The following is a 16008-nucleotide window of genomic DNA, read 5'->3' on the forward strand; positions in this document are numbered from 1 at the left end:
TAAGTGGATACTAAGGGCACTCCAAACTGGCAAATGGGATGTAGCCAAGATTATTAATGTGGAAAATGGGTAACTCAGTAGTCATTTGCTTAAGTAATAGATCTGATCTGGTTGTAGGTGCCCCATAGAAGTCAACTTTGTACTGTTAAAAGGCTCAGGTAGTCCAGATGATGCTTCCAGGATACATCTCATGGGAAGAACATTTTCAATTAGTAGAGAGAAGGGAATAGGTAGATAAATGTTTATTTTTTCTCTTGCTTCTGTAATCTCTATTGCCAGAGAGTCATTCTGCAAACTGTATTCTGTGTGTATGGTTTGAGGAAGAAGCGGTTTTCTTCATAGTCATGAGAAAAGTACTAGTCTGCTTGTCAACTAGGTGTTAGTTTAGTTAGGTGCTGTGGAAAGCAGATGCCTCATAACTGCCTCTTGTTTATTAAAAAGGGAAGAACACAGCTGACCAGAAGAGCCATTATGCCCTTTGTTCCACGTTGATTTATAACTGTTGGAGACATTTCTAATCTTATACAAATGAATAACACTATTTTTTCCTGAGGAAAAAAATATTTCCTCAGGAAAAAATATTTTAATAAAGATGCAGAAACATGGTTTGAAATTGTACTAACTCATTAGAATAATCATTATCTACAATACAGTTTAAGGGCATATAATTTATTTTTAGTGTGACGTTCAGTCCAAGATACCTAGCCTTTCTGGCCCCATGAACTCATTAGGACCCCAGCAGTTCCCATGCCGGATCAGAGCAGGGGCTGTCAATCTGTCAATCAGTTCAGCATCCTGCCCCCAGCAGTGCCCGCTACAGCTATGGAGGAAGTTAAAATATCTAGCAATACAAAAAGGTAGCAGTGTGATGTTGTGGATGGCGTCTCCTTTTCTTGATATTTTTCTGTATTAATGGATGAGATTAATCCACTCTAATTGACATTAAGTTCTACAGTGTACTTATCTGATAGAGGTCATAATCAGCAAATTGCACTGAATTGGCAGTAGAAAACTTCGCTATTGCAGCCACTAATATCCCTTTCCATGCCCTTTCTTAAACCAAATGGGATTGTTTTAAAATTTGTTGATAATTATTAAAAATGACAATTCTTTTCATAATCACATCCTTTGCTTATTGGTTATTTTCATTACAAAATGATTTTTTATTTTTAAATAAGCTGATGCCAAATATACAATGCCAACTTAGCTTCTGCATTGATCTCACAGACCTGTCAAACACTGAATTCTCCCTCATTGGTACGTATACTGTGCAACAGGAAAAGTTGGTTTTATGCAGAAAGAGGGTAACTAATCATTTGTCATTTTTAGAGTTTTGGAATACATTATTCTTTAAATATTAAGCTCATGTATATTTGGGAATACCACCTGTTGATATGCATAAATTAGGGTAATAATGCTGAATTCTAAAATGTTTTAGATAATCTTATTGAAAGTTTGGATCAGATGTTAGATAATTTTCTGTACAAAATAACTGTGTTCTCAGTGCATGTATATTGAATATAAAGTTTTCATTTTTTTAATTTTTTTTTAATATACGGATATTGATTATCTCCGTTTTGACGTATATTGAATATGTTAGGTACCTTAATTGCTAAAGGTCAAAAAATATGCAGAGTACTCCTGTTTGTATCAAAATCAGGAGAAGCTTAAGGCAAGTGATCAGAAAAATGGTTTGTATGCTTCTTGCTACGAGATTTGTCTTGCCTCTGGTGTAACCTCAATTCTGTAGAAGTCAAATAGCTGTTAATCTATGCCATAATATGGATGATTTCCCTTTTTATTTCATGAATTTCTTAGCCTAAAAATATCCTAACTGGAAACATCCAACTTGTATTTATATTTCATATCTATCTCATATTTTCTTTCCTATTTATATTGCTTTTGAAGGTCCCAGAAGCCATAAGAAAGTGCCAGCGAGCTGGAATTACGGTCCGCATGGTCACTGGAGACAACATCAACACAGCACGCGCCATTGCCATAAAATGTGGAATCATTCATCCAGGAGAAGACTTTCTTTGCCTTGAAGGAAAAGAGTTTAACAGAAGGATCCGAAATGAGAAGGGAGAGGTAATTCATATAGTAAATCCATACATATTAATATGGTTTACAAGTAGTGAGAACACTGAAATGTTCTTTCACCTGCACCAATGCGTACCTTATTTCAGTAAAGACTACTTGGAGATATTGGTATTTCTTTCTAGAAGTATCTTTCTTTTTTTTTTTTTTAAATACCATTGAAAATCCAGTCTTTACTTCTTATCATGCAGAGCCATTATAAATTTAGTGCTAGCCTTATTTAGCAGTTTTTAGAACCATAGCACTAGTATACAAGAAATCAAAACTAAGTACATTAGAAACAGGTTTGTTAGCAAAGAGAAGGAACACAACAGCAGTCTGCAGGTTTAAGTCTCATGAATTCAGTCTGTACAAAGAACCAGTTATGCCCACTTTATTTTGTACCACTTTATCTAATCCATGTACTGCGATATTCACTCATTCTAATGATTTCAGTAACTTAGTCTATTCTCAGAAGATTTTTAATTCCACATATAAAAGATGGAGCTAACACACGGACTGTAGAAGCCAGCTTTAAAAAACAAAACTCTGTCTGGACACAGTCATTTACTCCTTGAATTGACTGATGGAATCCTGGGAGCATAAGGATATGCTATGGATATGTCCTTGTTGCTGTTGGTGTACAGAGAAAATTCTGCCATTATTAGTGCCAAAATGAGGTGAAGAACTTGTATTATAATGCAGAATAAAAGAACACATTTGTAGTTGTAAACGTTTGATTGGCTTTGAGAAGTTACATATTTGTTATTATATACTTTGAGAAGTTATATATTTTACATATGTGTATATGGAATATATACATTATATACTTTGAGAAACTATATATTTTGCATTTTGCTCATCACAGACTAATCATTATGTTGTTGGTTTTGTTGCTTTCCAGATTGAGCAAGAGCGAATTGACAAAATCTGGCCAAAACTTCGAGTACTTGCTCGGTCATCTCCCACAGACAAACACACTTTGGTAAAAGGTGAGTAAATTGTAATACATCACGTAAATTAATAAATCATGTAAATTAATGCCAAGGTTATTGAAATATGGTTGACGCATCTTCTGTACTGTAAAAATGTTACTGTTAACACTGTATCTGAGTTATCTGTAATTATACATCTCTGTTGTATACATAATACAAGGAAGCTTTCTTGGTAACGAAATCTCTTGTGTTTGCATCCTGTCTGAACCTTCAAATGAAAAATAACAAGAAACTGGTTGGCAGGAATAACAGAAATACTAGTAAGTTGTGTGGCAAGTAGAAGTAATCTCTTATTTGCCTTGGGACTTTTTAACTGGACTGGAATGAGGCTCTGCCAGGGAAGAGAAAATGCGCGTGTGCTAGCCGGAAAAATATTATTGAGAAATGGCTAATTTTTCATATAAATAAGAGGCAGAGTAGATTTTAATCTCCTTGAATATACCTCTTTATGAAAACAAAAACAAAAACAAAAAACAAAACAAAACAAAACAAACAAACAAAAAACAACAACAACAAAACAAACAGAAAAAACCAACCAAGAACAATTTCATTTAGAGTAAATCAATCATCACTCAGGTTTTTATGCTTCTGTTGTCCCACAATTATATTTAGATAGTATTCCAAACTAAAAACTTTCCGTGTGGCAATAGCAGTTTTCATATGTCATATAAAATGTAGGCATAGAGTTCCATTTTCCTATAGGCTTTGTAATTGTATGATATGAACAGGCTTCCTTCAGATTTTCAGCTGTATGTTTAGAGTCTGTTTTTGTCCTATAAAAACTGTGCCATACAAACCATATTCTCTCACCATTCCATCTGCAGATAGAATGCTCCTATGAAAGATGGATTCATATTCACAGCATTCTTTATGAAGCCTTCTTCAAATCTGTATCTGACACTTCTTGCTGGCATGATATTTTATTCTATTGACCTTGAAGCTCATGCTTAAAAGCTTATTAAATCAGAAAATTTCTGATCTGGGATAGCATCATTTCTGGCCACAAAAAGATGTTTCCATCTGTCTGACTGCTTAAATAATTCAGATTTAGGTAGAAAACAATTTCTAGCTTTATCCTTTTGGATGCCAAGGTTTTATTGATATGACTTTGTAGATGACTGACTATAAAAGCTTTTGATCTGGATATAATCTTTTTAAAATGCCTAAATGACCTTAGAGCAAAAGCTCCCTTGAGAATTTGAAAATTGGATCTGTTGGGCCCTTTGGGATTGGGACCAGTGTATGTGAAGAACTCAAGAAGCATGGTTCATTCAGGAGAACTAATATACCTGTAAGCTCTGTCATAGTGCAGAAGATGAGGCAGCTGGAGACAGACTGCTGTTACTCAGCCTCTTGAGACGGTATTTAGACCAGTCGTCTCCAAAGTAGGGTGTACACATGCCAGGAGTTATGCAAGACAATCCAGTGGGGTGCAGGAAGAAAATATTTCTAGCACCATTCATAAATAAACTTTATTTTAAGAATGAGATTTATTTTATTTATCCAATCCTTTTAAAACTCTATTTTGTGTATTTTTTCTAATGTATAAAACACTTTGGCACGTAAGTATACATATGCACAATTTGTAAATACTATGCATAATATTGGGGTGTGTGCTCAAAATTTTTTACTATTAGCTGTGCACAATCAAAATGTTTGGGGACCATTGATTTGGGCAACATAATTACTTGCTCTCCTTCTCAGAATTCAAACAGCAAAAAGTCAGCTGAAATATCCGCACTTCCTTCGTGCATACAACACACTGTGTTATAGCTCTTATAGGACATGACTTGTAAAGCCTAATATGGTTTTATTTGTTTCAGAAGCACACAACAATTTGTTTCATTAAGTTGATTAAATAAGTCCCTTGGGAGTACTTATTTGAATCACATAGGACTTTCCCGTAAGAGGAGAATGGAACCTTTGCCAGAGAAAATAAAATCAATAATAGCTGAAGAAAAATAAGCAACAATTTAATGATGTTCTTTATCATAAGCACTTTGACAATACAAAATATTTACTACTACTGAATGTCTTATATAACTGGTACAATTAATATTTTAAAGATACGGCAGGGTCAAGAGAGAGCAATTAAATATCCAACAAAGTTCAAGAACAAGTGTGTGGAAATCAGGATGGATTTTTTTGGATGGTATACTCCAAGGGCAATTAAAAGTTACAAGAAACTATTTAAATGTTCACCAATTTTGGGATTCTTGTTAAAATGTTACGTTTTTCTCAGACACTTGAGGGATCAAGAGGATTTTCTATTCTTTGATGTATTCTATCTGCTTTAGGGTAAAAACACACATCACAAAATAAACTTTTTAAAAAAATATATTTAATTTTTAATGACATACTGCTGCTGGAGGGAACATTTTTTTGTGTCTTTAATACAGCACAGTCCCACCCAGCAAAAGGATCATTTTTCTTTTACATTTTTCTTTTTACTACTGCTAGGGGACTACAGAAAGGCATGGTTCAGCATTTCAGGCTGCGTAGACAGTGTTCTCTCAAATATTTATGTCTTTGAAGTAGAAATAGATTGAAAAAAATGTCAAAGTGGTTTAGCATCACAAAGTGTTTCAGTGAAACCAAAACATTTCACTTAGACATCTCAATCCAACTGAAATACAATTTCTTAAAGACTTCATGAAGTCTGCTAGTATGATTTCATTTTTTTTACCCTATTTCAAAATACAACAATAAAAATGCATGTCATCTATAATGATATTATTGCTGAAATATTTCAATATTGTCAGATTGTTATTTTAAAATAAGAAGCAAATGCTTACTACTCATGAAAACAACATTCTCATCTTATCAGAAGGTATAGAGAGTATAAAATAACAAGCTAAAGAAGCTGTGTTTTCAATGTTTAAATTCATCTGGAATTATTTTAGTGTGATACTAAAAAGAACGTTCTTGGAAAGCCGCTTGATTAAAAAGCAGAAAGGGAAAGGGAACTTTAAAAAAGAAAAAAATTTTCTAATAATTACCCTTAATTTCTAAAATATTTCAAATATTATTGCGTGGGATGGTATTATACTCCTGATATCATTGTAGTGGATATGCCATGAGACTAGGTAAAATAATAAGAATAATAGAAAAAAATATTGAAATTCTGAAATTAAATAGCAGTATTGTGCAAGTTGCAATTGGTTTTGATTTCCATTTGAAATAAAATTTAAATATTTATTTTTATTCAAATTCATGTAAAGAAATATTCAGAAAGTTGACATGTTCCATAATGCAAAAAGTTGGCTTTGACCAACACTTCCCAAAAGTGATGAATATAAGAATAGTTTAAAGGAAGCAGGAGGTATGCTACAAGTGAATCTACAGTTTTATACTTTAAATACTATCTAGATCTTTGTCATCAGTGTTAGGAATAACTTTGTGAAGGTCCTGATGCTTTCAAGGTTCCCCTTTTATGTTTCACATTGCTGGTGCCTGCTCAGAACAGAAATCTTTGTATTTATGCCATAGTCTTCTCTGGCATTCTAATATCACGAACTTTGCAGAGCACTTTTAACTATTGCCAATGCTGTCTGTAATGTTTTATAAAACACTTTTATATTAATCTTTAAAGATCTATTCCTGCAAGTAGGCAAGCATTTAACTTAAATGAATTTAAATTTTCTCTTTCAGTCAGATTTTCTAAATTCTTGTTAGATAAACATGGAGCTTGAAAAAGTTAGGAAATATTAAAAAACAACGTGAACACAATATGCCTACAAAAATATATTACTGCATCTGTGTATGCTTGGCTTGTCAAAGACAGATAAATGTGTAAGTGTATGGGATAATCAACTTTCCAGCATCAATAACATCAATAACACTTGAACTTGTGTCCATCTTTGTATGCTCTGCTGTGGCTAAGTTTTCCCTGTCTGCCTGTTTTGAGTCAACCATTTTAGACAGAATAAGATACCTAAAACAGCTTTTTTTTTTCTCTTTTTTTTTTTTTTTTTTTCTCTCTCTCTCCCAGAACCAGTTTTTTTTTTTTGTTTTTTTTTTTTTTTTTTTTTTTACTGATGTGGCTCTAAGGGTGACAATGCAAATAAGAATTGTTGAAATGAAGTGGCATTTGTTCCACAGTAAAGGGAAAACCCGAGGCTGCAGTTGATGTTTTTGATCTGACTATGGGTACAGATACTTTCCCTGTAAAAGAAATGGAAGACACAATGTTGCTTAATATTCTTTATAATATTATCCTGCAAGGGTTTGATTTAATGCTTGCATGATGTTAGATGGGAGGAAGGTAGGAGATATACGATGTATTTCACTTTCACTTTTGTATGTAATGCTGGTATCTTTCATAGCAAGCGTGCACATACAGTGCTCCTCTTGATGGCTATACATGGTTGTTTTAAAAAAAAAATCTTTTCCTTCATCAGAAACAGTTGCTTGCTCTGACACATATATATCTTAAAGAATCTACATGATTCCTTCCCAAATTCCTACAGCATCAATGGAATCTGTGTGTGGAACGTACTGTAATGTTGGGTTCTGCATGCATTCCTGTGACTGTTGAACAAAGTTCCCTTTTGACAGAGAAAAGCTGTAGCCTAACAGCTTGAGATGAGGGCACAGATCAATGAAACAGCAAAGGCTGTTTTGGGAGGAAGCTTTGCCACATTTTATGAATTTGCCTGCTGTACTTCGCAAACAGTTTGATTAACATGATGTATGCAAGTCTTTGACTGGAGTAAAGCAGTTTATTTTGTAGAATTTTCCTGGCTGTTAGACATGAGAAATTAATATGGAAATTTCTTTTTAGCTATTGTGAATGAGTAGAAATGGGCATTCTCTGATTGCCAGTCTGTCAGATCATACACTTATTTAAGTTTTTTATTGATCACCAAAGCAGTAGTTCTCCATAGTAGAGGGAGAGCCCTTCCTTGGCATCCCTCCCTTCTTTGGTGTCCTTACACCTTTTGTGAAATCTATACAGGCATATTAGTTGATACTGAAGAAAACTCTTGAAGTGAAACCATGAATGCTTACCACAGCCATTAACAAAATTATATCAAAAGAGAGGGAAAAAAAAGGGGAAAAGCAAGGAGAGTTAGGAAGTAGAGTGCTGGAAAGAAGACAGTGATTTAGAAATGTGGAGAAGGGAGGAAGGACAGATTAAAAATACTATGAAGTCAAGGAGCATGGGTATAACTATGAATAGCTATAGTAAATAATCTGAATCCCTAATAATTGCTACTGCTTCATTTTAGAAATTAGTCTGATGTTCAAAGTAAAGTTCCTCCATCTATATAGTTTTGTCCCACGTCTTCATGTAGTTCTAATGACGCTGGCAGTGGTGAGTGTGGCTGAGATGCTGATGGTAACCAAGACCATTTTATTTCTTTCCATGATTGCTGATTATGCAGTTCTGTGTTCTGGAGGGTGGTTGTCTCATCCTGGCTGTGTAATTTGCTTTTATGGATAAAAATAGGCAGTCAGGTAGTGAATCATTGACATTTGTCCACTATTTATAGCCATTAGGAGGTCATCTGTTAAACTCTCTTCAGCTTCATCTGGGCTATGCTCCCATCTGGAATCTAATTGTGAGAGGATGTTCTCTACCTGGTTGGAGCAGTTAATAGCATGAGGTGTTGGAGTTTTAATGAATTTCTTCAGAAGCTTAAATTATTAATTTAACATCAAAGGGTATATTGATAACAAGAAGGGAAGACAAGATAAATGTTTTTAAAAGCAATGGCAGCTGATGTTCCTGTTTATTTAGTATTACCAAAGACAAGTCACCCCAACAAACTGAAAGCTCTAATTATAAGATCATATCAGAATAATATGCTATTTATCTGAGTTCATAGTGCTAATGGAAAGTGAATTGCATGTTGTTTTTTTGCTTTTTTTTTCTTTTCTTCTGATTTTCTTGAGACTGAAAAATACAGGAGGATGGTTACTGCTTTCCTTTTGCATTGCAATCTTCTGGGTGCCTGATAAGCCCAAACTTTGCCAAGAGGCAGCTATTGCTCTGTAATCTGCAATTTCCTATTTCTGTCTGATTATCTGATATGGGAGTTATTTTTTTTCCAGAGTAGCTGAAAGCTTTTTACACTGGGCAGGTTTTGATAATTGTTTTTAGAGGATACAACTTTGTGCAAAGTGTGTTAAAAAAGGAATTTTCTTATTTTCCCCTCATGTTACCTAATATAGGGAGTTGCTCTTATATGCTACATAGAAATCCTGTATTCCTACTAAGTCGGCAAAGGGACTCTGACATGGAAATAAAAACATGAGTGGAGAACGATGCCCATCCCATTAAAATACAGAGCCGCTTCTATGACCTTAGAAAAAGTATTTAATCTTTTCTTTACTTTCCCTATCTGCATAAGTGGCAAATACTTTTGTTTGTGCTAATTTGGTGAAACTCAATTCACCGTTTAAAGTAGTGTTTTCATTTTGAGATCATTTGACAAATTAAAGTGGAAATTATTTTATTATGACTATTTGAATGTTTTGCTCCATAATTTAAATAATTATTTTATATCTTCTCAACCATCGTTTGGCAGAGTTGAATGTCTCTCTGTTAAAATGCTAATTTGGCTCCAACTAAATAAAATTCATCAATGGCATTTGTTATCTTTAGGTTAAACTGATTGCCAGAAGGCAAACCAGTGGAACAGATATTATAGTTAAGACCCAGTTTAAGAAACCTTTAAGCATGAACTTAAATCTTCAAAAAAAAACCAAAACAAACAAACAAACAAACAAAAAAAAAAACATTGAATTTTAACTGGGGAGCTGGTCTGAAATGGTTTTACTGTGACATGTAATTTTTAATAGTAGAAGTCTTCCAGAAGAACATAGTGAGACAATGTCATTCTCTATGATGCCTATGCAAGTGTTATTGATGTTTTGGTGGTGCAGGATCAGATCTTTCCATAAAAAAATCTAGTAGCAATGTTGAATAGTACATAATAGAGGTGGCATGGCTTTCATTGTTATTTTCCTTAGAAATCAACTCTGTCAATCTCCGTAAAACATGTTGGTATATTACACCATACGTAGTTGGTATTACACACATAGCTATTTTTAGAGGTACGTTTTGTCTTGCTAACATATAAACACACTGTATACACACTCGTATATACATTTTTTGCAGGTATTATTGACAGCACCCAGGTGGAACAGAGACAGGTTGTAGCTGTGACTGGTGATGGAACCAATGATGGACCAGCACTTAAAAAGGCTGATGTTGGCTTTGCAATGGTATAATCTGCGTATTTATTGATGTTTATGTCATTGTAAATCTGCTGTAAGTTTTCCATTCATGAAGTGTTGAGAAAATTGCTTAATGAAGCAATATATTGCCTATACAGTAGAATGGACTCAGTGTTCATCACAACAGCAGAATACTATTTCACTTTGCTAAAAACTATTGCTACATGTGAAGATGTCTTCCCAACATACTTTGACTCTTAAGATATCTTAATATACTAGATTATATATTAAGATATGTAATTCTAATTGTTATCAATTCTGTTCATGTATATTAATATAATATCCTAAAAAAAAAAAAAGAAGGAAAAAACTCAAAAGATTGTTAGACAATAAGCTGATAATTTAAAGCACCCAGAAGTATCATCACATGAATTCCACTGTTCTCTGTCAATGCCCTTTTCTACCTCCTTACTCACTTTCAAAAACAGGTCCAATTAGCCATCATCCTAGCAAATATAAAATGCAGAATATACTCAGCAGTCATTGTGATGGTGCTGGGGAATCTTACTGTAACTATGGACTTTGAGTATGCAGGGATTTGTGTTCTAACTGTCAGTGTACTTCCCAGTAATTTTATTCTCAATTAATTTTTCCAGGGTATTGCTGGAACAGATGTTGCAAAGGAAGCCTCAGATATCATCCTAACAGATGACAATTTCAGTAGCATTGTAAAGGCTGTCATGTGGGGACGTAACGTCTATGATAGTATCTCAAAATTCCTTCAGTTCCAGCTCACTGTTAACATTGTGGCTGTGATTGTGGCTTTCACTGGCGCGTGCATTACCCAGGTAAGATTATCTTCAGGCATTGCTTAAAGTATGGGGCCAAATCCTACCCATGTTTCATTGCCTCTTAAGTGATGATGCTTTACATTTAATTCTTACTTTGTACAACAGAAAGCATGCTTTCTGAAGTTCTTCTGAAAATTAAAGTATTGGGGATCAAACTGGTAAGTGTTAAATAGCTGTTGACAAAAGAAAGTGTACAAATCCACTTTCTCCTAAAAGTAAATTACTTTCAAGAACAACTAATACTGGTTCTGCTTCTGTACAGCTCCCTGTTTTTGATTACTTATTATTGCCATGATTGAGCCTCTGGCATCAGGGAAGAAAATGTCAAAGATTGGAAAAAGGAAGAGTCTGTGTGACTTTGCCTTTCTCTTTCAAAATATTTCACTCTTAAGTATGTATTTAGTGATGGATTATGGAATGAGATTATGATTTTCAAGTTAGCAGTGAATAGAAGTAATCCCAGCAGAGGAGTTTTTTGACTGATAAATATTTTGTTGCTTTCATGCAAGTCCTTTTAATTTTAAGTGCAAACAATAAGCCAATTAAATAACACATATAGTTGAACTTTGATTTCTTTTTCCCCCTCTACACTAATCCCTTATTGTAATCCTGATGTATGTGTAACATGTCTAGGTCTTTTACAAAAGCATACTGTGTATTTTCCTTCAAATTACTACTTTTTGATGAATAAAATTTTATTTTACCTAGCAAGAAACCAGCATGTATTTAGTGGTTTGTATTTAGGGTACTAGGGCTTGTTCTTCGTTAGAAAATAGCAAAACATGGAGGCTTGTTAGTGCTGTTACTCCCCCAACCCCAAATTAATGTGTATTTCAAATGCTGCAGACAGGTGCTATTACAAAAGGCCTCTTTTGGTTGAGATGCACTATGGGAGAGCTGACGCCTCCCTGCATTGTGCATCATACAGATGCACATGCTTGTTCCAGCAGGTAAATTCCACCTCATGCACACCTGAGCAGAACAATGAATAAGTCATTAGCTCTGCTCCAGGGTAAACTTACATTGCAATCATGGAATTGATACTTGAAACCAGAAACTCAGGTACCTTTAGAAAACCGTGAGGTCAAACTTCTCCTAAGCCTTGACTGACATTTAGAGGCCTTATCTGTGCTGTGAAACAATTAATTTGTTTTCTGAGAGGTAAAAAATTGTGAGCTGCTAAGTGCTTGTTCCTTACCATGCTGCCTTCCAAGTCTTGATGATGTCTTGTTGTCACAGCTGAGCCTGTGCTATGGGACAAAATTATTGACGTCGAGGCAGAAGTTGGAAACTTTTCATTTTCCCTTGGGAAATATTTCCAAGCATATTGAGAAAATGTTTAACCATGAAGTAGTTTTTACTGCTAACGGAAATTACATGAATAAGTACTAAAAATGTGGAAGGTAAATCCTCCTGGATTTTATCAATGGTACAGAATAATATACAATAAAGCGCTAAAAGCAACATGGTCAGAATACCAGAATTGGAACTGAGAGGACTGCTTCCTTTTGAGCCCGTGTTTTATAGACATTCCATCACTGCCTAAACACATTTATGTAAGGTGATTATTTGGGGGTTAGCATCCACGGTTTTTCAATTGCTTTGTGAAAGCATTAAGGGAAATATGTTCTAGCTGTTAACTAAGTATTTTCTATTTTATTCTTGAAGAAGTAAACATTTCTGAGTCAATAAAAGGACTTTTTAAAATCAATACTAAGTTCTTGTGTAGAGCGTATTCAGTGGAAGCATGTTCTTTCTATTTCCAGAGCTTTTCTCATCCTTTGAATCATTCCATTACCTTCTAAAAGGATTTGGATCAGGCCCAGTGTGTTTGTATTAACCCAATGGGCTGTAAGACCATCACTGAGCCTGTCAAGTTTATTGTCTCTGTTTATAGGTTTTAACATACAACTCCTAGAATTTCTGTATTTCTGCCCAAACAGATTCTTATGCAATTCCTTAATTTGGCAGTAAAAATGCAAATCCAAAGAACAAGGTCTGAAAGGAACTAAAATTGAAACTGTAGCAAAAAGGCAACAGTTATTTCCATTGTAGTTCTGTTTACACTGAACTGCCTGACTGCTGATAATTCCAAGCAGCTCTCATTTCTATCTCATTCAGCAAGGATCTTGCCTTACGAATGAACATTATTATGTTAGGCTTTGACTCAAAGATTCTAGGCAGTGAAAGGGCATTATGTTTGTTTGGCTCATAAGCTCTACTAAAAATTACACTTGGGAACATACTGTACCCTCTGGTTGCTATGAAAATAGCTCTAGTACAAAATGCATGATCGTACTGAAAATCATGGGTACAACAGGGTAAGTGCACACAGCAATAAGTCTGCAAAACTGCACATAGGTCTAAATTATTATTTTGAATGAATCACTTAAGTTCTTAATTAACAAAATTAAAATCCATCCTTTCCAAAAAGCAACACAGCTTTCTGTGACCCTCAAAATGAATGTAAAGAAGGTCTGTATTGGACTGAATTTTGCTTTGCTTTCAGGTAGTAGGTTTGGCTTTCTTTGACACAGAGATTATAATTTTAGTCCATGACTAATATTCAGGTTAATTAGTATTACACAGCCTACACTTTTGGTGATTTTATGAAATCTAGAATGATAAAATTTCTATTTAGGTAGTAGTATTTATTTCATGCTTTCTAATGTCACTTCTCTCAAAAAAATTATTCTGCAGTTCAGAAACAGCACATTGGGATACCTTGAGTATAAAGCTTCTTTTAGCAGCTCTTTTTGATGTTTCTTCTGGTTGTGCTAAAAGGAAGCATAAAGATAAAATCTTTGCTTTGACTGATTTTTCTAACACTTGGCTCGAATTTTGCAACTAAGTGCTTCATTTTGTTCAGTCTTCATCCTGCAGTTGTATTGGTGTGTATGTGCATATGGTCATATCACTGCAGGAGGGACTAGTGAAACTACAGCAACTTGGTTTTAATGAAAGGGTCCAACTGTGTAAGTGCTTATTACCAAAACTAGACCTCCAAGGAGCACACAGTGGATGCATTGCCAAGTACGAGTTGATTTCTTTGGTCCACAGCACCTTAGGAGTGCCGTGGAGAGGTTTAAGAAAAATCTTAAGTAGGGCCTGTGACCATTTGTGGTTGTAAGAATCTGCAGCTTTTTTTTCTTTTCTTTTCTTCCTTTTCTTCCTCAAATACATAAATAAAATCAGTGACCTTGCCAAGTTCCACTTAAGGGAACTACAGATTAGCTTAATTCTTTTAATACTAAACAAATGCATATTTATTTATTTATCTACCTGCTGCAGCAAAGTGCTGCTGGCAGAGAGTTATCTACTATATTTCTATTTTGTCCTGGCTTGTTGTTTCAATAGATGTTAAATTTACGACTGTTTAATGTGCATGTTTAACATGCTGCATGCAACCCTCAATGCCATTCCAATGTTACATCAGGATCATAAAGGATTAGAAGTGGAATATTGCAGATTTTATTATGCAGACTAAATGGGACCAATGCAAGCAGTCATTTGCTATCCTATGCATTACATGAAGTCATGTAAAGGTGACAGAAATCATGTTCTAAGTGGCATAGGAATTACAGATATATTGTCATGTATTGCCAAGCTTGGAGAGGCTGCTGCCAAAACTAAGCAGCCCCTAACAAGGATCTAGCTTACATTGGACCTTGCTTCAGTTTAGAGCCACTCAACCTATAGGCCAAGAGTTTTGATAATGAAACTTTGCATTGTGGCTCTATAATTACACTTTATAACACTTTGATATCTAGGCCATACAAGAAAACCCAACTTTATGAACTCTGATTAAAAGCTGAATTGGGGTCACTCAGTCTGCGGCTACACAGGTGCTGACTCTACACACATCCCCAACCAAAGACCTCACCACTGTTGTTTCTGCTAGGCCCATGTCTGCAGTTTGCATGGCATGTATAAGATAATGAAAAGATAATTCACTTCATCTTTCAGTCAATCTAATTAATTTACCTTTTTCTGCCTTCTCTGCGTACAGTCCAATGCATGCTTTTAAAATGGTCAGGGCGTGGCCATGTTGACCAGCCTGTTTACAGTTGTCTTTTCTAGTTAGCAATTTTATTCCCCCCCGCCCAACTGGATTAATGAGCTGCAAACTCTTGTATTCCAACTTCATTCTGGATACGATCATTCAGTGAGGGTTCTTTTTTGGAGCTCTGCCTACGGTTATGAATTTGTACTTTAAATGAGTCGTTGCACATCTCTGAGCATCATATAGAGTTTCATATGTCCCTTGCAAGACCAGAAATTTCATTCTGATTCCAGTACCCAACATATACAGTACCAAGTAAATAATTATGTTTTTATATTTGGACCTGTTAAGTAAAATATAGGGATGTACAATATAAGATTTAAAAATGATGTTGGCCAAATGGAAACATCTTTAACTGGAACTGTAAAGCTAACAGTTCCATCTCTGTGCCATTTTTTTTCTCTGTCTCCAACTGTTGAGGCAGTGTAACTATTCAAAAAGGTTGCCTTAAAGAAAGATAAGACAAAGAACATGTTTTAACATTTTACATTCAAATTGTTATTCTTGTACTTTGAGAAAGACTTAATGTTTTAACAGACATTAGGAACTGAAAACAGTGACTCTATAGGACATTATGTTTGGAAAATTAAATGTTAATTAAAAAGCACTGTAGCAATGAACCACTGCATGAATCACTTATTGTTTTTACAGACCTTGTTCAAAAAATGTGGATGATGTATACTTAAATGTATAAGGCAGTAATTTACATGTTTATAATGTTTTCGTGCAGAACTGTACTTGGCAAATCTTAAAATAATAGCATTGGAAAATTTGAAAAAAAAAAAAAAAACATAACACAAAATCAAAGTATTTACAATTTAGCTTTGTTTTGGGAAGG

The 16008-nt window shown here is 34.6% G+C and overlaps 1 protein-coding gene across 14 annotated transcripts in view; it reads left to right on the forward strand.

The window, feature by feature from the left end:
• The window catches only part of ATP2B2 (ATPase plasma membrane Ca2+ transporting 2), a 419442-nt gene that overhangs the window by 371646 nt on the left and 31788 nt on the right, over nucleotides 1-16008 (forward strand). For all 14 annotated transcript variants that reach the window (XM_084531458.1, XM_084531464.1, XM_084531465.1 and 11 more), the window contains 4 exons: nucleotides 1909-2088; nucleotides 2981-3068; nucleotides 10198-10304; nucleotides 10913-11104. In XM_084531458.1, the coding sequence (XP_084387584.1) occupies nucleotides 1909-2088; nucleotides 2981-3068; nucleotides 10198-10304; nucleotides 10913-11104 (567 nt within the window). The remainder of the gene's footprint in view (nucleotides 1-1908; nucleotides 2089-2980; nucleotides 3069-10197; nucleotides 10305-10912; nucleotides 11105-16008) is intronic.

The sequence above is a fragment of the Aythya ferina genome (assembly GCF_964211825.1).
Source record: "Aythya ferina genome assembly, chromosome: 10".
In the NCBI taxonomy this organism is placed as follows: Eukaryota; Metazoa; Chordata; class Aves; order Anseriformes; family Anatidae; genus Aythya; species Aythya ferina.